The 23,627-nt window shown below is 37.3% G+C and overlaps 1 protein-coding gene across 1 annotated transcript; it reads left to right on the top strand.

Moving 5' to 3' along the window:
- Positions 1-8,031: 8,031 nt before the first annotated feature.
- Positions 8,032-23,422, top strand: LOC131146788 (uncharacterized). The gene is made up of 5 exons (XM_058096574.1): positions 8,032-8,836; positions 9,903-10,058; positions 22,615-22,713; positions 22,823-22,978; positions 23,053-23,422. Exons 1-5 carry the CDS (start codon positions 8,246-8,248, stop codon positions 23,185-23,187), a joined length of 1,137 nt encoding a protein of 378 aa, XP_057952557.1. The 5' UTR covers positions 8,032-8,245; the 3' UTR covers positions 23,188-23,422.
- Positions 23,423-23,627: the final 205 nt, after the last annotated feature.

Genomic DNA, 23,627 nt, shown 5'->3' with positions numbered 1-23,627 from the left:
GTTACTGGACTACCACTGGCACCACGTGGTTAGAATGTCATTTGGGTAATCGTGGATAGGCTTATGAAAATAGCTCATTTTCTACCCAATAAAGTTAGCTACCCTATGAACAAATTAGCAGATATTTATATACAGGAGATTGATCGACCCCATGGAGTGCCGGTATCTATAGTCTTAGACTGTGATCCACACTTTACATCACGGTTTTGGAAGAGCTTGTAGGAGGCTTTTGGGACTTAGTTAGCATTCAGCACCGCTTTCCATCCTCAGTCAGACGGTCAGACAGAGAGAACGATGCAGGTACTTGAGGATATGCTGCGAGTGTGTGTATTGGATTTTGGGGGTAGCTAGACCCAGTATTTGCCACTGGTGGAGTTTTCCTACAACAACAACTATCAAGCTAGCCTAAGCATGGTACCTTATGAAGCGCTTTATGGTAAAAGGTTTCGTTCTCCTTTATACTGGAGTGAGCTAGATGAGAGGCGAGTTTTGCGGTCAGAAATAGTACAGTAGACGTACGATAAAGTCCAACTTATTCTAGATAGAATCAGTGCAGCACAGAGTCAGCAGAAAAGCTACAACTGATACTTGCCGCTGGGAATTGAAATTTGAAGTGGGAGACCATGTATTTATGAAAATAGCACCACTGAAGGGAATCATGAGGTTTGGGAAAAAGGGTAAGTTGAGCCCTAGGTTTATTGGCCCAATTGAGATTCTCGAGAAGATTGGGTCGGTTGCCTATCGGCTAGCTTTACCACCATATTATCAGCTACGCAGAATTGGAACTCAGTGATGTTTTAGCATATGAGGAAGCTCTAGTGCAGATTTTAGATAGAAAAGAATAGGAATTACATAGTAAGAAAATACCACTAGTAAAAGTTTTGTGGAGGAATTACGCGATAGAATAAGCTTCTTGGGAGCTTAAAGATGAGATCAGACAGAAATACCCCCACTTGTTTAGTGAAATACAGTAGTGATGTATACGTTAAGATAATAATAATTTTATTTTGTTTAGTACATTGTAATTGTAATGTAGAGTATAGGATAAGTAGTATTTTGGTTTGAGGGGAATTTCGATTTATAGTTGTAATCTCTCAGAACTACTTATGTAACCATGGTATTCCTCCGCCATAAGTGAGGGCAGGAAATAAAATAAGTAGATCGTTTATCTTAAAGGATGAGGAATTATATGAATAGTAAATTTCGAGGATGAAATTTTTATAAGGAGGGGACAATGTCATAACTCAAGAAAATTTATCAGGGCCTCGTCAACAAACACAAGGGATTCGTGGATGAGGGTACGTGAGGATCTCGTCGACGAAGGCACGTGTCGTTGACAAGAAGATACCAAGAGGGGGTTTTTGGCAGTATGAAAATTGTCGACAAGGAGTTCAGGTTCGTTGACAAAATTCTTCAGGGACTCGTCGACGAATCCGAGTCCATAAGTACTCTTAAAAATGGATTTTCAGCACAAAAATGGCACAAAACCCTTTCTATCTCTAGGATTTTTGTCCCTTTCCCCTTCTCTCTAGAAATTCGGCTTCCTTCTTCGCTGGATTGACAATTCGAAGTCGGCACGTCACTCTTGGGAAGATTCTCTCCAAATCTACTGGAATGGATTGTTGGCAGAGTCAATGTGGATTTCATCCCAAATTCAAGGTAAAACCTTTTATTCAATATTTGGCAATGCAGCAGTTAGAGAAATAATGATATTTAATTCTGGGGGATGTTGTTTTCAGGGTGTTGAGTGGGGAACCTTGCCGGTGTAGGACCAATCACAATAGGGGACTTTAGTAGGAATCAGGTAAGGGAAATATGCTATGCTAGGAAAACTTAGTATGATTTCAGTATAAAGTATATGTTTTTACCAGATTATTATTTAGAGGAGGAATTTATACAGTTTATAAATTATGCTTAATACATTTTAGTTACTGTGTGGCATAAGAATATGGATATAGTACAGAATCATGTTTTACAGTATGTATACGGAAACATGTTTTACAGTATTTTTAGGATCATGTTTTATAGAATATACAGACATGGAAATGCTTTTACAGTTTTTCAGAATACCATGATTATATAGTTTTACAGTATCATGACATACAAATTTATAGCTTATTTTAGAAATACAATTGATGTAGATACAATTTATTACTGCGTCATGGTTAATATAGTTAATACAGAATCATGGTAAAACAAATAGATTGTATATAGAAATGTATTATATAGTATCAAACCCTGATGGACCAAATTCAGTCAGCAGAGCACGGTACCATAGCTATATTCAGTTCAGAGTGCAACCACAATACTCAGATAGTATGTGGTATTCAAAAGTCGATCGTGCCTATGTTGTGGACATGCTCCCCTTCAAATAAGGGTTGAAGGGGTCAATATGACTGTCGGAGTTCAGTTGACTTACCCTGGTTGGCCAGCCGGGATAGGTCCCACCTACGGGCTGCACAACTTTGTCATGAGGGATTAAATTATGACTTTCATTTATCCATCCAGGGAATTTTCTCAGTTATTATATATATGTATGATCAGATTTACAGAAAATAGACATACCTATAGATATTAGAAGTATTATGAAAAGAATATCTAGAAAAATCAATTTATGTTAAGAAACATAGGTATGATTTATATTGTAATATATATACATGTTTTCTTAGTTTACGTTATTTATGGTATTTTCTAAGTCAAATTTTACAAGCATGTAACTCACTTGCCACACACTAGCAATAGAATATCTCGTCTTACTGAGCGTTGTCTCATCCCAGTGATTTAATATTTTTCAGGTGATCCGGTTAGGCGAACAGATCAGGCTCGCAGGTAGAGGGGCTACAGTACTGCCCTATTCGAGGGTGAGTATTTTGAGAAGTTAATTTTGTATAGCCCTAGTTTCAGTTGAGGGTATTTTGAGAATAATTGTATATGTATATTTTGGAAATATTTTGACACTCTAGTATTGTGTGTGTGTGTGTATATATATATGATTATGGATATATGAATTTAGCTTCTCGTTGCTTAGGTTGATGGTTAGATTTAAACTAGAAGGTATCAGAGCAGTGTAAATTGCAGTATAGTATATATGTATATATGTAATTTTTAGAAAGAAATTTTAGCTGGTCGTTACACCCATGACTAGTTCAAACCTTACAAAGGAGAATTAAGTGAATCCTCAAGGAAATCCTTCAAAACCAACAGGCAACACCACCTGTACAACCAACACCCTCCACCATTCGTACAAAAGAAGTGAGTTCTCTACCAGCCTAGTTCCTTGGGTAGCCGCTTGTAACAGATGGACAATTTGATGCAACAAGCATAGCTATAGGTCACTCTTCAATGATTGAAGAAAAGTTTAAAGAAATGAATGAGTGATTTCATAAGATGGCTAAGGAGATGCATGAAGGAAAGGAGAAGTTAAAGTTTCTAGGCATAAGGCAAATAAGATCACCTTTCACCATGGTGATTTTGGAGGCGTAATTTCTACAAAGTTCAACATGCCACAAGTGGAGACTTATGACGGAATTGGAGACCCCATCGATCACCTTGACACCTTCAAATCAGTTATGCTCCTTAAAGGAGCCCTAAATCTAATTATGGGTTGAGCTTTTGTGATGACGCTGAAGAATTTAGCCCTATCTTGGTAGTAAAGTATCAAGCCTCATACCATTAATGGTTTCCCAAATTTGAACAAGAGGTTGGCATCCCATTTGATTAGTAGCAGGATAATGACAAAAACTTTAGTGATCTTGATCAACTTAGTTCAAAGAGATTTGAGTCTTTGAAGGATTTCATATGAAGTGCTTCACCATGGTAGCATTGGAGGTGAGGAACCTAGATTTCAAAGTGGCTCTAGCAACACTCTTCAATGCTTTGGAACTAGGTTGTTCCTCCAATCCTTAAGAAAGCAAGCATTGGCTAATGTGGGCCGGAGAGTTCATGAAGAAAGTGTAAAGACATATATATGTGGAAGAAATGATGTTTGCACAAGAAATAAGTAGAATGAACAGCAAAATAAAGAGTTGAGACAAGTAGATCTAGACTTGTTGATTAAAGCCAAAGAACAAGCTCAAACCAAAGCAATGGCTCACAAACAATAGGTGACTTAGTATTATAAGTCAAGAGTCAAGAAGTGAGAGTTCAAGGTGGGAGGTTTAGTTTTGCAAAGGATTGATTTCACCCAAGAAATAAGAAATTAAGAATCAAATGGGTAAACCATAAAAAATCACCAAATTGGTAAAGCTTGAGACCTTCAAGTTGTAGAACAATTAAGGCCAAACACTTAAAAGACTTAGAACTCTGACCTCCTCAAAAGGTATTATATTATAGTTTCTAAAAAAGTATTTTTTTGAATATTTATGTTTATAAGTATCCTTCGTTGTAAGATATTATGCTTAGTTTGTCTTAAGTTATCCTTGTACTAGCCTGACCAAGAAGTGGCCTTAAATAAAAAAAAAAAATTAGCGAAAAACTAATGGTGTTAATGAGCTGATTAAGAAAACATGCAAATACCTCCTAACTAAGGGGTAGGATGACTACAATCACCTTACCAAGCCTATTAGTCACAAAAACCTCCCAAGTGGAGGCTAAAGTCAGCTAAGGCCACATGAAAAGCTAATAAGGCACAATCCCCCCCCCCCCCCCTTCAAGAAGAGGCTAGGCTAGCCATGGCTACTTGATCAGCTAATAAGGCACAAAGAACTCTCAAGTGGTGGCTAGGTCAACCAATGCCACTTGAAAGGCCAATAAGGTACAAAAACCTCCTAAAAGGAGGCCAAATCAGCCAATGCTACCTAATTAACCAATAAGGCACAAAGACCTCCTAAATGGAGGCTACATCAGCTAAGGCCACCTAACAAGCCAATAAGGCACAAAGGCCTCTCAAGTGGACACCAGCTCAACTAAGACTACCTACAAGCCAATAAAAGCACCAAGACCTTCCAAATGGAGGCCAAGTCAGCTAAGGCCACCTGAATAGCCAATAAGGCACAAAGACCTCTTAAGAAGAGGCAAAGTTGGGAAAGGCTACTTGCAAAGCTAATAAGGCACCAAGATCTTTCAAGTGGAGGCCAAGTTGGCATGACCACTTGTTGAGCCAATAAGGCATGAAAACCTTTTAACTGGGGAGGAGGGGGGGACAAGATGACCAAGGTCACCTTACTAAGCCAATAAGTCACAAAGTCCTCTCAAGTGGATGTTAGGATAATCAAGGTACCCAAAAAGCCAAGAAGACACAAAAATCTCCAAAGAGGAGGCTAGGTTAGTTAAGGCTACTAGATTAGCTAATAAAGCACAACGACATCCCAAGCAATGATCATATTAGAAAAGGCCATCTAATAAGCCAATAAGACACACAAGACCTCCCAAGTGGAGGCTAAGTTGGCTAAGGGGGCCTGCAAAGCCAATAAGGCACCAAGACCTTCCAAGTTAAGGCTGGGTTAGCAAGACAACCTATTGAACCAATAAGGCATAAAGACCTCCTCACTTGGGGGGGGGGGGGGGGGTGTAAGATGACCAAGGTCATCTTATTAAGCCAATAAGGCACAAAGGCCTCCCAAAGAAAGGCCAAATTGGCTAAGGCCACCTTAAGATATAATAAGGCATGAAGACCTCCTAACTAGAAAGCAAAAATGACCAACTCATTTATATGCAAGTCATATGCAAGTGATAGTTTCATCCTCTCATGGGAGCGACGCACATGGTGAAGGACCAATCTATACGAATGGGAGGAACTCTTCTTGTCAAGGTGAGTATTCTCTGAGTCAAACTTTGAACTCACTCGTAATTCTCCAAACCTCTTCACTAACTTTGTATCAAATAGATCCGCTGGTGGCCACTAGGACCTTCTAAGTGCCTATTTTCATTTTGTAGATCTCAAAAGTAACCACAAATCTTCAACGACCACCTAGATCATCACTCTCATCAACCTCTTGAGCGACAATCTACTATTCGACATCAATAGAGGCCTACGAATAAAACTACTTTGCTATATATTATATAAATATGCACGTACACAAACACTAGAGTTTGTTTAGTAAATAGCCAACTAGCTTCAAAACATTTATAGTTACAAATAAATTTTACTTTTTTATCCAAAAAAAAAACTTCTAAATTTATGATTTTATTTTTTATATTTATCTTTTAGGAGTTTAATTTAATTTTCATTTAAATAATATTATAATTTTATTTAAATATAATTGAACTTAATTAGTTTTAGTAATGTTTTATCTCACATATTTATTCGCAAAAATGATTTAGAATATTCATATTTCTATACGTACAATACATTAAAGGTAAAATCCAAAGACACCCCTACTGAATTTTCTACATATGACATTACATCCCCCAAGTTTCTAACAATTATTTAAGAACCATTTGGCATTATAATTTATTAACAAAAGTAACTTCTTGTTAGTCAACATTATAAAATGGTTACCTATTCACTATTTCTAATCTACCCTAACTTTATGAAAATCACAAAAAAAAAAAAAACCCATAAGATATAATTTTATCAATAATCATAATTTTTTTTTGTTATCTATTACAATACTGTCATAATAAATTCATATAACACTTATAATACAAGTATCTATCCAAATATCAATTAAAAATGAGAAAATGATTAAAAAATGTCTACCTAACAAAAATGATGTTAGGGCATACGAAAGGACATACTCGAGAAAATGTAATATTATCCTATGTGTCATTTACATAGTACCAAAATCAACAATACTCCCTCGATATCAAATCTATTCAAGAGTGTCATTTTGGTTACATTCAATGTACACATGTATATGAAAAGAACATAATATATGCATATTACAAAGAATATGCATACAAAGAATAACCATCCTATCAAGGGATAATCGAACCATATAGATTAAGAAAACACTATAGTTGGCACACGGTCTAATAGTAAATTATTAACGATAGGGTTTTGAATAGGAAAAATGATAGTTAATTATATTAAAAAAGCAATGCTTGAGCACAAATACAAAAAAAAAAAAAAAAGGTGTACAGTATTATAGAAAGGTAGAAGAAAATATATTTATTTTCGCCTAATTTTACTAGGCATGTTCTTGACTTAAGCGTCAAAGGACCATCACCATGGTACTATTCAACCAATTTTATTTACAAATATCAATAACAAAGTCTTCTAATATTAATTTACCACAATAAAAAAACTATATATATATATATATTAAAAAGTTTAAAATTTAAAATTAAAAGTCTTTTGGTTAAGATTTTACATATGATTTTTTGTACCCACTAATGTGAATTCAAAAGGTACTAATTTTGAAGGAACGATTTTAAAGTACATCCAGTCGATTTCTTATTCTTTAGATATTTTTGTTCGCAATAAATACATGGTGTATGAGGTATAATCACTTTTTAAAATAATAATAGTAATAACGATGATAATACTAATAATGATATTATTATTTTATTAATAAATTATTGCTTAGATCAATCTTAACTAAATGTAATTTTATGATTTTAATATTTAAAAATAATTCTAAAAACAACTAATTAATCTCAATTTTGAATATAAAAAAACATGAAATAATTTTTTTTTTAAAATTTTCAAGAACATAAATACTAAAAACTCATTTGTAATCGTGAGACAAATGGGCATTATTTATTTATTTATTTATTTTTGTTTTTGTTTTTGTTTTTGTTTTTGTCTTTTGAACGGCATGCTTGTTGATAGAATAATACAAAAGTGAGATGAATTAAGGATATGGATGCTTTCCACAGAAGACATCTTAAGGTCAAAATTAAATCAGACTTTGCTCACATGATTGCAACAGTCTGGCCTACTACACACTCTCCTACCAAACAAGCAAACAGAGAGAGAGAGAGAGAGGCAAAGGGGGTTGATGACAGAGACCGGAGCCTCGGACTGGGTGTTTGATGGCAAATGGCCATGAATGAATCCAACAAGAAGACAAGAAGGAGCCCACTTCCCCCGTCTCCCCCCTTCTCTTTTCGAGCATGAAAAGTCCCGCTGATTAAAAAAAAAACAAAAGCTCATTAAAGCTAATCAAATCCTCCGCCTCTCTCTCTCTCTCTCTCTCTCTTACGCTTTTCCAATTCCCTTCCCACATACTACGCCTCTTTCTAAATCCTAATTACTTCTCCCTTCCGTTATTCCCTCCCAAATCCATCTCCCCTCGTCTCTTTCTTCTTCTTCTTCTTCTTCTTCTTCTCTCTCTCTCTCTCTCTCTCTCTCTCTCTCATCATGCCTGCTATCGCAGAGACCTCCACAATAGCAGAGCATATCAGATTAAGAAAACCCAAAAACCATTCCATCATAAAAACAGATCCAAACCCACATATTCCCTCCATCGTCCAATCCACTCGCTGTAAATCCTCCATTTCCTCTCTCCTGCTCTCCCCATTCTCCAACACTATTCCCAATGAGAACCCACCAAATACCCACAACAGTAGTAATAACAACGGCAGCATAAACAGCACCAGCGGGTCCAAGAAAAAGAACTTCTCATCTGCATCATTCAGAGGTCTCGGCTGTGCGGCATCGGCGCAGGCATCGTTGCCTGAGGTTATCCGGACGAAGGCCGACTGGCAGGCGAAGAAGGCGAGGAAGAAGAAACAGAGGAGTCTGGAGCGGAAGAGAGTGAATAGCAGCAAGACCCACGACCAAGCAGCGCCAATGGCGGATAATCCTTCAAGCTCTGTGGTTGTTCCGGATATTTGGTGTGCTCCTGGAATTGGGTTCGCCGCTGATGCTCCATCTGTGGATTGCGTTGAGTCGAGAAGGCCTGTGTCCGGAAGGGGAAAGATTGATGGAGACAAGATGAACCCGAGGGAGGTATTCTAATTTTTAATCAACATTGCTTTTCTTTCTGAAAACTCTCTCCAAAGTCTCCTTGTGTCCACTGTAGGTTTTCTCTACGCTCTTCCTCTTTCTCTCCGTGTTCATGGTGGGCATTGAGCTTGCCCTCCTGATTGAAACTTGGGTTTAGTAACTTCAGTTTTTTTTTTCTTGATTTCTTATCCATTTATCTGTTTTGCAGCGCTGTATTGGTGGTTGATCTAGATTTGCTGCTAATTAGATCCGTAGATCATTTGGGTAGTTCAAATTCGATTGCACACTTTTTTTTCTTCCCTTTTTGTTTGTATTTATTTATTTATTTTGGTTTGGTTTCTTACTTCTTGATTGGATGAAGAAAATACTATTTGATTAAGTGATTTTATGAATTCTGATGTGCCAATTATGGTATTTTTTCATATGCTTATTTTGGGTCTTATTTTTCCATTCTCTTTGGCGTTCCCTGGTAATGAAGGATGGCTATTTTAGGAAATTTTGAGTTTTTTCATTATCGCCATCGTCTATCCTATTTTTCCTGCGTTGTGCCAAGTGCACTTATATAATATATGTATATATATAATTTATGTATATATAATATATGTATATATTATTTATATATTTTTTCCCTTTGGCTCCGAGTTGAAGGAAATGCTTAAGATAGGGTTGGCTGATATTTTTTACAGAGCCTCCTGATTATTATTTTTTAGTAACATTTTCTGCCAATCATGGCGAAGCGTTCTTTACTGATCAGAGTGACCATTTGAAATTTTACAATATATTCCTTATATATATAGTGCTGTTGTATGTTATCTTTCATATTGGAGTTTTATACCTTCATTGACCGACTCCACTGCAGATTCTCCTGTTTCATCTGATGTTCATTGATTTTCCTAACGCATTGATTTTTTTTCATGTTATTAAACTTCAGTGCTATTTAATGCATATAGCAACACACACCTGCGCGCATGCATGTTATGTATATGTTAGTTTAAGTGTGAATAGTTTATGCATATGTAATTATGTAAATAAAAGCTATATTACATTGTTACGTCTCTTGCCTTGGCAGCGTTCTTCTTGTAATGCTAGGCGTACAGCAAACCCTGAACACATCCCTCTGCTCGATCCTGACTCTGCCTTTGGAAGGATGCACCCTGGATCAGATATATTTGGAGCCAGGTACTATCGTCATGTTCGACATCATTCACCTGAAGGGCTTGCTGAGGTGTGTCTATACTCCCCACCTGTCCTCTTGGATTATATTATTTGCTGCAGGGAATCTCTTGTTCTTAGTTTACTTTAACTTTTGTGTTGTTGTGGGCATGGAAATGTAATTTACTAATTGATCTTATAAGCTTGCTTCCTTGTGGTTTTGTTTCTTCATTGCATTCTATGCTAGCATCATGTGTTTTTCAGTGGAAATTATCATTCTAAGCAGTTTCTTTGTCTTAGAAGTTTTTTTATGCTTTATTTCCTTCGAGTTAATGAACATTTGTCTGGTTTTTTGGAGTCAAAATTAGGAGCTATAGGTGAATTTGAATTTTCAAATCCTTGATAATTTTTGTTCTCCCAGTGATTTCATTTTAAGAATTTTTTTCTTTGTAAGAGATGGTGTCTACATTCATTAGTAGACTATCTAATGGTCAATTTCTTTGGTCAGTCAATAGAGTTTTAGTAATTTTCCCCTTTTGCTTCCTTGTGGGTTCAAGGGATTGTAGTGGATTTTTAGGTTTCCTTTTGGTCGAAAACAGCATCTCTCTTGTTGCTTTACATGACATCGTGTTACGGGCCAACTATTTTCACACCTTTGTGAAAGGACCGTGCGGCGCTAGGTAAAGCATTCTTGTTTAACTAGCTAGCCTATCGTTTACCAACATTCATCCACAAAACACTTTCATTAGCATTCAAAAGGAAACAGTAAGCATTCATGAAAGCAGTGACTAGCAAGTAGTAAACATTGAATCTACGCAATTTATTAACAATACCTCCGTTGACATTGTGTGCTTAGCGAGGGAGGCAAGTAGGCTAGTTAAGCAAGTGTGCTTTAGCTAGCGCCGCATGGTCCTTTCACAAAGGTGTGAAAATAGTCGGTCCGTGACACATCGCATTGTAAATTGTAAAGGAGTTATTGTGAAGAAGGAAAGATGAATGTACCAACAGTGAGACATTGAATCACAACTTGGATGCTTGAACTCTGCTTCGTTTTCTATTTCTTGGAGGCCATTGATTCCCAAAGTTCATGGTCATCAAGTTTACGTTGTATTGAAGAAAAGGGGAATGCTTGATGGATAGAATGTCTGCCTACATTTTTTCCCTCCCTCATTCTGAGCAAGGTTTGAAGTTGGACAGCTGGGAAGATCAGAGTATCCATGGTTACTCTTGTAATTATAGATTGACCATATTGACTCAAATTTCATCTGGGGAGTGAAGAAAGAAAAGAAAGAAAAAAATGGAAAACTAATTTTATAATGGAGCAATATTGACAAATATATGATGCCTGTTAGATGCTCTTGGTGTTAGTAGGTGTTAGTAGCATCTGTATAGTGGAATTCAAAATGTTGCTACTCATCACCTTATTTTTATTTTAGCAATTACCTATTAATGTTGCAACTTTGTTTACTTACCATCAGCAATTGAAATCCTACAAATTCTTTTCTCATCCAAGTTTAGTATGAGTTCAAAACCTTTCAAAAGGAATCTCTTTTGAATTGTAAGTTTATGATTTGAGCTTTGAATATTTCAAGTCATATGACCTTACCTATCTTGTAGAAACAACCTATTAAAATCCCAGGTATCTTTGTGTATAATGAGTAAATTAGGAAAGTGGGTAAATGTAGAAGATTATATATTATTCTGTAGGGGGATTGTTTCCTTATTAAAATAGGTGATTGTATTATAAGATTGGGATATACATAATGTTTAATTTAGAATTGAATTCAGCTCACATGGTATCAGAGTTAGGGTTTCTCAACCTTAGCTAACATGGCCAGCGGCATCATCAACAGCAGAGGGTCGAATTTTTTTGAAAATATCGACAGCGACTCAAGAGGCCACATCCGTTGGGGGCTCTAATGGGCTAGACAACACAACCTTTCCGCTCGCAGTGGAGAAATTAAATGGAAAAAATTTTCGTGAGTGGGCTCAATCCATAAAATTGGTAATTGAAGGAAAAGGGAGGCTAGGTTATCTTATTGGCAAACGGAGGAAACCAAACTCTATCGATGTTGTAGCCTTGCAAAAAAGGAGGTCTGAAAACTCCATGGTCACCGCTTGGCTCATCAACTCGATGCAGCCTTCAATCGGGAAAATTTACTTATTCTTGCCAACGGTGAAGGATGTTTGGGACGCTGTTCGTGAGACATATTCCGATGTCGAGAGTTACTCACAGATTTTTGAGATCAAGACCCGGTTGTGGCAGATGAGGCAAGGCGAGAGAAGCGTTACTGAGTATTTCATGGAGATGACTCATATCTAGTAGGAGCTCGACCTGAGCATCGAAGAAAAATGGGAGTGCTCCGGCGATAGCGCACGATACAAAAAAATGACTCGAAAATGAACGGATCTTCGAGTTCTTGGCCTACTTCTACTGAGATTTGGATGACATATGGGGAAGAATTCTTGGCCGATGACCTTTGCCATCAACCCAAGAGGTGTTCGCCGAAGTAAGGAGGGAGGAGAGCCAACGACGGTGATGCTGAAGCCATAGGCGGATCGTGTTGGGCTTGAAATACCAGCCCTAAATCTGAATGGGCCTGACGTCTCGACCCTAACTTCAAAAAGCCCGGCAAGATATGGGCAAAGATCACAAAAAGGCAAATTATGGTGTGAGCATTGTCGAAAGCCAGGTCATTCAAAGATACCTGCTGGGAGATTAATGGAAAACCTGCAGATTGGAAGTTGAGACAATATCAAAAAAATTGTGGGTATCAGGCTACTACTGACAGTTCAACTGAAAATTACAAGGCGAAAAAACCAATAATACCACTCTAAGTAGTGCATTCAGCCCTGAGCAGTTGGATCAGCTATATAAAATGATTACCTCAATTCAAACATCGGGTCAGTCTTCCACTAGTTCTCTAAGTTACCGAGGTAATTATTTATTAGCCTTAAATACTATATCCTATCACAAATCACCATGGATAATTGACTTGGGTGCATCTGATCATATGATTGGTTCTTATCAATTGTTTTCATCCTATTCACTATATGCTGGAAATCTGAGAATCAAAATTGCAGATGGTTCTCTCTCACGAGTTGCTGGTAAAGGAAGTATTCGCATATCTGACTCTGTAACCTTAAAATTTGTCCTACATATTCCCAAGTTATCTTGCGACTTGTTATCCATCAGCCAGTTAACAAAATAATCCAATTGCTCTGCTAAATTTGTTTCATCTCATTGTGTTTTTTAGAACCTATCATCGGGGAAGACGATTGACACTGCTAAGGCGTATGAGGGACTCTACTACTTTGAGGAGGCAAGCTTAAGTGAACAATGTAATACTGCAATTTGTGATTCTGCATCTATTTCTAAAGATAGTGAACTTTTGTTATGGCATTCTTGGATGAGTCACCCAAATTTTCAATATTTAAAACGTTTGTTTCCATATATCTGTTTAAATAAAATGTCTTCTGAGTTTCAATGTGAAGTGTGTGAGCTTGCAAAACATCGGCGTGCTTCTTTACCAACATCCATATACAAACCATCCTGTCCATTTACTATGATTCACAGTGATTTGTGGGGACCTCAAGATCCCTCAATCGCACCGATACGAAATGGTTTGTTACTTTTATTGATGACCATACTCATCTTTGTTGAGTTTACTTGTTGAAAAATAAAACTGAAGTCCGTTTCATTTTTGTCAGTTTTCATTTCATGATTCAAACACAATTCCAGACTCACATTCAAATTTTAAGTACTGATAATGGTACGGAATATTTTAGTGATATTCTGGGAACTTATCTTCAAGAAAATGGGATTGTTCATCAGAGTTCTTGTGTGGATACCCCTAAACAAAATGTGGTTGCTGAACGAAAAAACAGACATATACTTGAAGTAATTCAGGCATTGATGTTCACTACAAACATGAAAAAACTAGTTTTGAGGAGATGCCATCTTAACAGCTACACATCTCATTAATCGAATGTCGAGTCGAGTACTTTCCTTTGCCACTCCTCTCCAGAAATTCCAGGAACATTTTCCTACCTCTCGACTCCCCTCCAGTATTCCGCTGAAAATCTTTGGTTGTACGGAATTTGTTCATGTTCATGCTCACCATCGGGATAAATTGGATCCTCGTGCCGTTAAATGTGTCTTCATTGGTTACTCGCCTACCCAGAAAGGCTACAAATGCTATGACTCTGTCTCAAAGAGAATGTTTGTTAGCCTTGATGTCACATTCTTTGAAACCACTCCTTATTTCCCAACGCCCTCTCTTCAGGGGGAGCAATGGTTGACTTCCTTACGACTGACTTTGTGCCATCCATTGAGTCTCCTATTACTTCATTCCTAACCCATCTATTGAGCCTCCCATTGCATCACTTCCTGACCTGTCAAACACAAAAGAGCACTTAACGTCAGGGGGAGATGCAGGAAAGCAAAACAACACAGACATACTTATTAACTCAAGAAAGTCAAACCCAAAGAACAGGGAGAATCTCATACCTGAGGCACCGAAAGCGTTGGAACCAATGATGGTTCCGAACAACCATGAGTCTACGCCCAAGCCCGATTTGGTAATAGATAGCCATGAGCTCTCTTCTGATAATCTTGTACCTGATAACATCAATTTACCTATTGCAGTTAGAAAACAAACCAGGTCATGTACTCATATTCGTGGTCTAAATACATGTCTTATAAAAGCTTGTCTACATGATATCGTGTTTTTGCTTCCAACCTTGACAAGATGAGAATTTCAAAGAATATTTAGGAAGCTCTGGAAATACTTAAATGGAGGGAGGCTGTCATGGAGGAAATGTGGGCTCTGGAGAAAAAGAGGACTTGGGATGTAATGAATTTGCCGAGAGGGAAGAAGCCAGTTGGTTGTAAATGGGTCTTCACAGTGAAATATAAATCTGATGGGACAGTTGAAAGATATAAAGCCCGACTTGTTCCAAAAGGATTTACACAGACTTATGACATTGACTATACAAAGCATGGTTTTAAATTGCGGTAGCGGGTAGGGTAACGTAACGGTAACGGGTGTAACGGGAAGCTGGAGTAGTGGATGTTACATAACGGGAAGCAGGGGTAACGATCATGAATTTTTTTGAGGCATGCACAACCTTCTGCATATTAGCGTACTTGCATGTTTTAAGCTTTTAACCCTTTTAGAAAGAGTTTTAGTGTATTTTGGATCGTTTAGTTTGAGCAACTAAGTTATTTGGTAAGGGCAACAAGTTTACATTTGTTTTAAACTACCATTGATTAAAAAATTACGTGTGTGTGTGTGTATTTATACTTTTCATTGTTCTTATCTGTGATAAATTCTTATGTGTGCTAAATTAATTAATAAAACAAAATACATTATACACTCCATTAATTTATTAAACACATAAGACATACGAATAATACAAATATAAAATAGCTAGAAAATAAAGAAGGTTGAAGTTGAAAAATATAGAACATAAATATCACATTACTAATATTATCAAAATAAAATTTTTCCTAACAAGTTAATATTTTCAAATTGTTAATTAATGCATCTATTGTGAGTATTTAAAGAAATAGTAAATTTTGTATCATTGTCATCCTCTTTATAATCTTTTCCCCCTTTTGCCACTTGGTATGTTGAGAATGATATATGAAAGAGAGGGGAAAAGTGAGAAGAAAAAGTAAAAAATAAAATAATTTTTTGGGTGTAACAATCCTATAGCGGTTACGTAATGGTCGCGGTCCATAACAGCCTCTATGGCCATGATTTTTCTTCCCACCGATTTCGCGGTGTGTAACGGTATCACTAACCCAAAAAACCATTACGTAACGGTGTTACGTAACGGTCGCGGCCTTTATTTAAAACCATGATACAAAGACATTTGCACCGGTGGCAATCTTGAATACAGTTTGAGTCCTCTTATCCTTGGCAGCCAACTTAGATTGACCACTACAACAACTTGACATTAAGAATGCATTTTTAAATGGCGAATTAGAAGAAGAAGTCTACATAACAATACCACCAAGCTTTAGCAAGAAAGGTGAAGAAAACAGAGTGTGTAAACTCAAGAAATCCTTGTATGGACTCAAGCAATCTCCTAGGGCATGGTTCGACAGATTTGCAAAAGTAATAAAGAACCAAGGATATCGACAAGGGCAAATCTGATCACACCCTGTTCTTCCAACAGTCTGAAAGAGGTAAAAGAACAATTCTAATAGTGTATGTTGACGATAGAATCTTAACTGGGGATGATACAGTAGAGATGGAAAGATTGAAGAAAGTTTTAGCTACTGAATTTGAAGTTAAAGACTTGGGACAAATGCGGTACTTCTTGGGCATGGAAGTTGCTAGAATGAAAAAGGGTATTAGTGTCTCTTAGCGAAAGTATATCACTGATCTCCTAATTGAAACTGGCATGTTAGGATGCAAACCTAGTGAAACCCCGATTGAAGCAGTAAAGAGGGTCGAAAACTATGGAATACCTATTGAAAAGGAGAGGTATCAAAGATTGGTTGGTAAGATAATCTACTAATCACATACCAGACCAGATATTGCATTTGCGGTCAGTGTGGTAAGTCAACACATGCATTCACCAAAACAAGCTCATTTAGATGTTGTATACAAGATCCTTCGATATCTCAAGGGCTCCCTGAGCAAATGACTCTTCTTCAAGAAATGTGAAAGCAAGGAAGTAGAGATCTTTACAGATGCAGATTGGGAAGGATCAGTGGAAGATAGAAGGTCCACCACCGGTTATTGCACATTTTTCTGGGGAAATCTGGTAACTTGGAGAAGCAAAAAACAGAATGTAGTGGCTCGTAGTAGTGCCGAAGTTGAGTTCAGAGCAGTTGCTCAAGGAATATGTGAATGACTGTGGTTACAAAAGCTCTTGGATGAACTACAGGTCCTGGTGAAATTTCCTATCAAACTTTATTGTGACAACAAAGCAGCCATCAGTATCTCTCTCAATTCAGTTCAACATGATATGACTAAACATGTAGAAGTGGACCGACATTTTTGCAAAGAGAAAGTTGAAGAAGGAACTATTTGTATGACTTATGTACCTACCAAGGAACAAACTGCAAATATCTTTATAAAAGGGTTGATACGACAGAACTTTGATGATCTCATTAGCAAGTTGGAGATGATTAATATTTATGATCTAACTCGAGGGGGAGTGTTAAAATCCCAAATATCTTTGTATATAATGAGTAAATTAGGAAAGTGGGTAAATGTAGAAGATTATATATTATTCTGTAGGGGGATTGTTTCCTTATTAGAATAGGTGATTGTATTATAAGATTGGGATGTACATAATGTTTAATTTAGAATTGAATAGAATTGAATTCCGCTCACACAACCATCATCAATTCTTACATTCATTCGGTCTTGTTTGAAGATTGAGAGCAATGATGTGTATTGTTTTCAAATGGCTAATTTAGGCATGCTCTTATCAAATTACTATTTATGGTCATTTCCTTTCACAGTGCTGAATTTTTATTGTGTTCATTTACCCACAACGTTACATGTTACTTGTTCTGTTCACTGGACGAACTATTTATCAAAACATGAAACCAAGCAGCTAAAAATGATTCATGTGTTAGGGTGCACTGCATGATAACAAGTGAAAGAGTTTTTATTCAAATAAATTAAATGAAACTTCTGTTTGAGTGTTTTATTTTTTATTTAAAGCTGTAAGCATGAGTACACTAATAGATAAGAAGAGGGAATGTACTGAAGGCATACAGGAATTATGGTAAAAGTTACTGAGAATGTAGAGGAAGTAGAGATGAAAATCAACAAACACTGATTGGGAAAGATAATGAAGGCACACCATAAAATCTACAAAGTATATCTTGCTGAATTCTCTTATTGTTCTATTCCACCAAAAGCGATTTCTCAGAACTCTTCATTTCAGCATTGAGGTCCCCTTTTAGTCAGTTTAAACTCGGCCATGTAAACAATTGAGTTAGCCATTATCTACCTTTTTCTCAGATGTTATTAGTGACATAAAATTTGTTTCAGGAAGCTTTATGTTAGCATTTTCACTTGCATGAATAATTTAAAATGGCATATTGAAAAGTGCACCTCAATAATAATATTTGATGTGCAAGACTTGGCAAATCAATGAAATATACTTGGGGGTGACCTGCAAACTAGGAACCTGGAAGGAATTCCGACAACAATCATTTGATGCCTAAGTTAGCCTGGGATTTGAAATAGTTGCATTGGAATCAAAGTTATTTTTTGCATACCGGGGAACTCCTGTACTTATTCTCATGGTCCCATATTTGTTAACAGCTTTGATTCTGGGGTCATTACAATTGTATTTGGCATGGAGACATCAAAATTTCAGCCCGGTTTTACAGCCTTTGGTGGTTATAATTGTTGCATATTGCTGCAAAGATGCACTAACTGCATCTAGTTACCTTTTGCTCATTTAGTTAGTTTGGCTATATGAACTTGATTGGCTTTGTTGCCTGGTTGTCACCTCAGTTGGCAGTTCATTTTCCATGGTTCAGTTCTCGTCTCAGATTTACATCATATTGGCATTGACTTCTATTTTCCCCATCTATTGCCCTGTACTCTTGTTACTGACTTGTTCAAGTTAGGGGTAAAAGTAATGGATTTTCTTTCTCGGTTGTTTGCCTTTTATTGATATCAAAGGGTCAAAGGTGTTGTGATGTGCCATTTTTTTTTTTTGGAGACTGGCCGTCATTTGTGTTGAATGCGTCCTTTTGTATTTTGAGGTGTCCATGAAATGTCGCTTCATGTTCTTTTCTCATAAATTGTTATGAACGAAGATATACCAGCTGTTTGTTCACTGTTAATCTCAGAGGTACGGCATATGAAGTTGTTTTTAGGTTAAATATTTCATGTTATTGTTTGGCACATTTCTTGAAGACTGTAAAGGCTTCACTGCTATCCTTTTTCCTTCAGTATCATTTGGTATTGCATCTTCTCTAGCTAGCTTTCTTCAATCTTTCTTCAGGCTTTTATTTCATCATTTCCTTCTCTTTTTATCTCCTTTTCATTTTTGCTTGTCATGGCTCCCAGCAGGAAATTGATTCTTCATGAGTCTAACAGGAAATTGATTCTTCATGAGCCCAATAAGGAATCTGATCTGTTTTCACACTTAGTCCTTTTTCCATGCATAGGGAGGCTGAGCATGATACCACCTACATCTTCTCCCTTTAATAGTACTGAACCTAGAAGGCTCGTCTATTTGCTGATATTTAAGGTCAGCTTTCACCCAACTATCCATCCTCCATCCCTTACTTGGAAACCCCTCTTTCTGACTGGCAGATCTTCATGTATTGCCTTATCTAATGTCCCAGGCCTTCCAGAAACTTCCACTTCCTCTTGTTCTTAAACCCTTGGGGATCCTTAGTCAATGACGGAAACATATGAAATTCCCTTTGACTTCATTCTCCATTTCCCGTCTTCTGTAGACCCTTCTTGTAGATTAGTACAAGGACACTTATATATCTCGTATTTGGCTTTCATTCCTCTCCAATATTAGGATGGTTCTACAATGTTGTAGGTTAGTCCTTGCTCAGTTGGCTCCAAATGGTTGGGCAGATCTTTTTATGTTTATGTGGAAACCCAAAAGGAGCTTTGGATTAATGTTTCCAAGAACTCTTTGTTCCCTAAAAGACGGCGGGGTTGGTACTATTTTTATGCTGGAAAGAGTAAGAGCATTCTTTCGAAGACCCCATAGTTGATCAAGGAGTTAATTTTTATTTGTAAGCTGGAACAAGGATTAGGGGGTGGATGCTTAGTGTGGCAACCTTGATGCTCACTCCCCAACTTCTTTCCTTTCTACACTAAAATTGGCATTCAACAAAAAATTGTGGAGGTGAACCCCAAATCTTTCACCTTATCTACGCAACCTACACTGCTCTCCTTGTCACAATGAATGGTTGGTGTCCTTTTACATTCCATGTTATCTATTCTTCACGAGTGCTATTCTAACCGACTTATGATGTGTGTGTGTGTGTTTTTTTTTTTTTCCTCAAAAACGTTCAACTTAACTTTATGAATGCTGCTATTGTGGGGCAAGAGGTTGCCAGGCAAGAGACAATTGAGGAAGCGATGACTAAGGCACCTTCCAAGATGAAGGGAAAGTGATTGGTGGGATGTCTGGGCCCATTCTATCAAGCTGAAGAAGAGAGAGATGGACAACCATTTTGGTTGGCTGCACCCAAACTTCAAGTTCTCTTTAAGAAATTTAGTCCTGAGCAACATCCTCCCTCATTCTATTGTGCACAGATTCCAAAATAGGAGTTGAAGATGAATGGATGAGTGGTGCTATGTGTTAGTGGTTGCCAGATGGGATTCTTTTACCAAGGTTCATAGAGGGATTGCTAGCTCAATCAAGCCAAACTATTTGGTTAGGATAAGCCTGTTGCATTGCCTTTCATTTAAAGAAGTGTTCTTGTAGCTTCCCTTTTTGACTTGAGTTGTCAGTTGCAGAGCTTAATGACGTCCACAGGATCACAGACCATGTGGATGCAATGACAGCTTATGTAAATGATAACAAGACTAGGAGCAGAAATGGGTTGTTCATTGGAGGAAGCTAAATCACATGCTGTGAATGTTGAGACCCTATGGATGAAGCTAATTTTAGGGTCAGATGAGAAATAAAAAGTTAAGCTGAGCTAATGTAACCGTGCCTTTTGTTTTAGTGCTTCCCATAGACACTGTCAATGATGCAGCAAGGTTTTGGTTGATCAATGAAATCTGTCTTAAACCCCTGATCCTCCAAAGGCAACCTGCCAAGCAGAAACTACAGTGAATTCTGGAAATTGTCCCCCACTGCTTGATATAATTGGACTCGAACAGGCGTTAATTTTCTGCATGCCTAGGTGGAGGGAAATTCTCCTGCACTTAAACCCATTCGGAAGGTGTCAGCTTTGACAACTTTGATTTTGGGGTCATTAATGATTGTAGTTGGCATGGAGACAACAAACATTCAGCTGGTTTTACAGCCTTTGTGGCGGTTGCAATTATTACTGTCAATGCTTAGATAGCCGGGCTATACAATCTTGACCGACTATTGCTTGGTCAGTTAGGTTGGCAGTTCTGTGGCCATAGTTTGGTTTATTTATCTTGAATATTCATCTGGTCATGGTCTGATTCTTATTTTCCCCAATCCCCTTTGCTACATTAATATGAATTTTGAATGACAATAATAATATGGGTTGATGCTTAATTGAAAAAAATTGAACAGTCAATTATGTATACAAAAGAAATCGTGTTGGAATACTGAGGGATAATTTGGAACAGTGCATTTTAAAAGGATTAGGCCTATGTTGTCACTCTGGAATCATTTCAGCAATTTGGGAATTATCTGTTTACGAAATTGCATAAATAAGTAATGTTAGTGAATAATTCACAAATTATTTGGTTTTACATATCAAATAAGGTGCCAATGCTTTATTGGGAATGTCATATGATTTGGAGCTTTTTTTGAAGTTACACGAGTTCATTGTTGCAGCTGATGTTTTAGGCATGTTGTAGAGGATGTGGCATAAGATTTATTGCATTTGCACGACCTGGTTTATCATGTTATGTTAATGGTTCAATGCATGCTTTGGATAAGTTGCAAGTTTAGCCATTGTAATCTTTGTTACCCTTCATGTACATTTAACAAATCTGCTGTGCTATAGACTATGGATCCATTTTAAGAATGATGAGGAATTCTTGTGTCCTGCATTTGATTGCTAGAAAGAGGTTATGAGGTTTGGATGATTAATTTGGGTTAGATGATAGTTCTTGTTTCTGCTTGGAGGATTTTCTTATTTTATGATTTGTATGCTGTAGGATTCTGTTTTCAATAGCCTACTTGCCTCCCTTGCTAGGCACACATTGTTAATGGAGGTGGTGTTCAATGAATTATGTTGCTTCAATGTTTACCATATGCATGCCATTGCTTTCATAAATTACTTATTGCTTTAGCTTACATTTCTTTCAATGATAGTGAAAGTTTAAGAGTGTTTTAGCTAGCGTCGCGCAAGCACGGTACTACACAAAGTTGTGAAATATTTGGGCTGTGACACCTGCTTTGGCTTTCTAAATTATAAAGCTTTCTGCAGAACCTTTTGAAGTTATGAGATCATATATAGTCGTATGGCTCGTTGGATACCTTATTAAACCAGTGGTGGCCCGATGTGTTGGGTTTTATGGAGCCTAGTTGTGTTTAACCTGGATAATGACTCAACCCGAAATAATGTTGCGTGGTCTTTTAATGAGAGATTTTTATCCTAAGGCTTAGTCCATGGAGTGAAGGATTGAGCCGATAGCCGTACTCTTGGGGGTGCCCCAGGGAAAATTTTTGGGGCCTGTTTTGTAGCTCATTGGGAATCCTGTGCGCATGATATAAAAATGGTTGTTTTGGTGATTAGGGTTGGCTGTCGCAGTGTTTGTGTGAGAAAAAATGTTGTACTACTGCACTTTTTTGTATTTTCTTCCTAATAATAGTGAAATCCCCGTGGACGTAGGCAAAATTGCCGAACCATGTAAATATTATCTTGTGCGTTAGATTTGTTTTTCTTTGGCGTGTGTTTTTCTCTATTTTGTTTGTCACAAGATTTGAGAATTTCGTGTTAATTTCCCAACACGGTGCAGATCATGTTGTTCCAAAGCAGCCTGCTGATAGGAGGAAGATCAGATGTACATGATCGCTACAGAGAGTGGAGGCTAGATGTCGATAATATGTCATATGAGGTGTGTAATGTTCTATAATACTTGCATGTTCACTATTTACTTTCACCTTCTTGTGCTTCTGTATCTTTCGTATTTCCACAATTCTTTTTGATCTTGATGGTGCAAACAGGAGCTGCTTGAGCTTGGTGATAGAATTGGGTATGTGAGCACTGGATTGAGAGAAGATGAGATAGGTCGTTGCCTCCGGAAAACTAAGCTCTCAATTTTGGAGGATTTGTCATCACATTTTCCCAGGGAAATGAAGGGGAAGTGCAGCATTTGTCAGGTAGTTCATAAAATTTTTCCATTTATTATTAAAAGAAAATTGTATTTACTGACATGCTTGTGCAAACTGTACAGGAAGAGTATGAAGCTGATGATGAGATAGGCAAGCTAGATTGTGGACATGGGTATCACATAAATTGCATAAAGCAGTGGCTTCTGCAGAAAAATAGTTGCCCGGTGTGTAAGGCCGCAGTGGCAGCTGAGTACTAGCACTTCCTATCTGATCCTTTAGGGTTTTGAATGTCTGCATCTCTATTCTGTTTCATGTATATATTTCATCTCCAATGTAAGTGATAAATCCTTCATTCTTTGGCATGAAGCTTCGATCCTCATTTGCTTAATTTGAAGAGATGGGCCTTTTTCTCTCTGGGCAGTTCCTTTGATGATTGATTGTAAGTTATGGTTCTGAAACCATGTGAAGCTCAAATCATTTTGCATTTCCCCCTTTTTTCTTGTTGCTCACTTTGTGATGGATGGATGTTTGAAACACAATGCAATTGTGCTTAATTCTTGGCTGGAATTTGAATGCTTTGAAGTGTTATTTTGGGGTTTTAGGTCTACTCTCGGCCTTCTTTAGAGTTGAAAGAAATATTAGAAAAGAAAAAGAAAAATGTGAAGGAATGTATCTTTTTAATTTTTGGTAATCAGTG

Source organism: Malania oleifera, chromosome 13 (genome assembly GCF_029873635.1).
Source record: "Malania oleifera isolate guangnan ecotype guangnan chromosome 13, ASM2987363v1, whole genome shotgun sequence".
Taxonomy (NCBI): Eukaryota; Viridiplantae; Streptophyta; class Magnoliopsida; order Santalales; family Ximeniaceae; genus Malania; species Malania oleifera.
This window is presented reverse-complemented; position numbering and strand designations above follow the sequence as displayed.